Here is a 1,830-nt window from a genome sequence, read left to right as displayed (position 1 = left end):
CCTCAGCCACAAGCCCCGCTGATGGCTGCCAGTACAGCGGTGGTGGTGGGAGCCTCTCATGCCTCCTCAGCAGCGCTAAGGATGTCCAACTGCAGTTTAGGCCTGCTTCCTGCTGGCAAGTGGACATCCCCCGAGGGCTGCCGGGCTGCTAGAGGGATGTCTGATTGCCATCTTAGGCCCAATCCCCCCGGGGAGTGGGCCTAAGCCAGCAGGTGGTCATCCCCTGAGGGGTCCCAGACTGTGAGAGGGCATAGGCCGGGCTGAGGGACCCCCCTCTAACCCCAAGTGCACAAATTTTTGTGCACTGGGCCTCTAGTATTTCAAATAAAATTCAAACTTTTTTATGACCTTCAAGGCCCTATGTGATCTGTCTTCGCTTTCTAATCTCCCCATTTTCAAGCCATACTAACCTTTTTACTGTTCTTCAAAGATGCCAAGGTCATTGTCACTTCTGCTTGGATTATTCTTCTCATTCAGGTCATCCTTTCTAGAATATTACTTCACAGCACAAAGGTACTCTTTCCTTCTCCTTCACTAGAGTGAATATTCCGTTTGGGGAGGGATGCTGTCTTATTTGCTGTGCTCTCAATGTCTATAACAGGTTCTGACATATCACATCTGTTCAATACCTTCTTTTTGAATTAATGAAAAACTGTAGAACATTGCTTTAATTTAAAAAAACACACCAACATTTTGTAGATAGTAATTAATTACTGTCTGATATAAGTAACTCTGGAAAATTGAATCTGAAGAATAGGAAGATGTCTTTATTATATTATTAGGAAACACTTGATTCCTTTACTTTGGTTTTTGACTGGTTGTGTTTTGAACCTGATTGTCTTTTTGCAACCACGTTATCTGTGTGGTCTTCTAGTGTCATTTGTGATGTTTCATTTGTGCTGTGATTTTTTTTCCTTAGGGGCCTTGGACAAGTTGTTACTGACTATGTTCAAAAGGATGCATTGCAGAAAGCTGCCAAGGCAGGCCTCTTGGCACTCTCGGCTTTCACCTTTGCTGGGCTTTGTTATTTCAACTATCACGATGTGGGCATCTGCAAAGCTGTTGCCATGTTGTGGAAGCTCTGACCTTCTTGACTTCCTACCTTGAAAATTGATTGTACACCTCTTTGCCTCTGCTCTGTCATGCCATTCATCTCACAATAAGGAGGAAATAACAGATAAGTCCACTGGTGAGATAAATCTCTTCTCCTAATCACCTGGCTAGTTTTAGAATTTAATGGAAAAGGTGTGAGAGGAATTGTATCCAAGAAATTGTGAGACAGAATTCCACATTCTGGCGAGTGAATGAGGTTATCCTCCAGCTTCTCAAGACTCACAATGTAACTGAACATTATATATAAGCTTTCGCATTATAATTTACCAAACTCTTAAAGGGAATTCAGCTTTATTACTCTCAATACCTAATCAAACTGCTATATTTGTCCTAGGAGTTATGGAGAAAGGAAAAACTATTAATTCATACGTAAAGACTGCAGAAACTTATGCAGCACTTAATGTTTGAAAACTTCCCCCCTTTTTTAGTTGATACAAGTCACTGATGATTATATGTCTTTGGGAAACTTTAAAGGTAGAAAATGCTAATATTTCACATTACTAATTTCTAAAGCCTGGGTAAAAGAGCCTGGAGAACTTCTGAATATAGAGAAGTTCCATGCAGGGAAGAGGTACCCCTGTAGAGGTATCAAAGTATTACATGTTCTAAATTGAGACTTAACTCCTCAAATATGTTCATTTTACTTGTCCCAAAATAATACCCACAAATATAAAACTTTAAATAATAAAGTGTTATTTTTCCCACTGTGAGAATCTT

The 1,830-nt window shown here is 40.5% G+C and overlaps 1 protein-coding gene across 1 annotated transcript in view; it reads left to right on the top strand.

The window, feature by feature from the left end:
- The window catches only part of SDHD (succinate dehydrogenase complex subunit D, integral membrane protein), a 10,630-nt gene extending 9,397 nt beyond the window's left edge, over positions 1 to 1,233 (top strand). The window contains exon 4 of the mRNA XM_006761517.2: positions 920 to 1,233. Coding sequence (XP_006761580.1) covers positions 920 to 1,085 — 166 coding nt within the window. The 3' untranslated portion in view covers positions 1,086 to 1,233. The remainder of the gene's footprint in view (positions 1 to 919) is intronic.
- Positions 1,234 to 1,830: the final 597 nt, after the last annotated feature.

The sequence above is a fragment of the Myotis davidii genome, unplaced genomic scaffold (genome assembly GCF_000327345.1).
Source record: "Myotis davidii unplaced genomic scaffold, ASM32734v1 scaffold97, whole genome shotgun sequence".
In the NCBI taxonomy this organism is placed as follows: Eukaryota; Metazoa; Chordata; class Mammalia; order Chiroptera; family Vespertilionidae; genus Myotis; species Myotis davidii.
The sequence above is the reverse complement of the archived record's forward strand: the minus strand, read 5'-3'. Positions and strand labels throughout refer to the sequence as shown.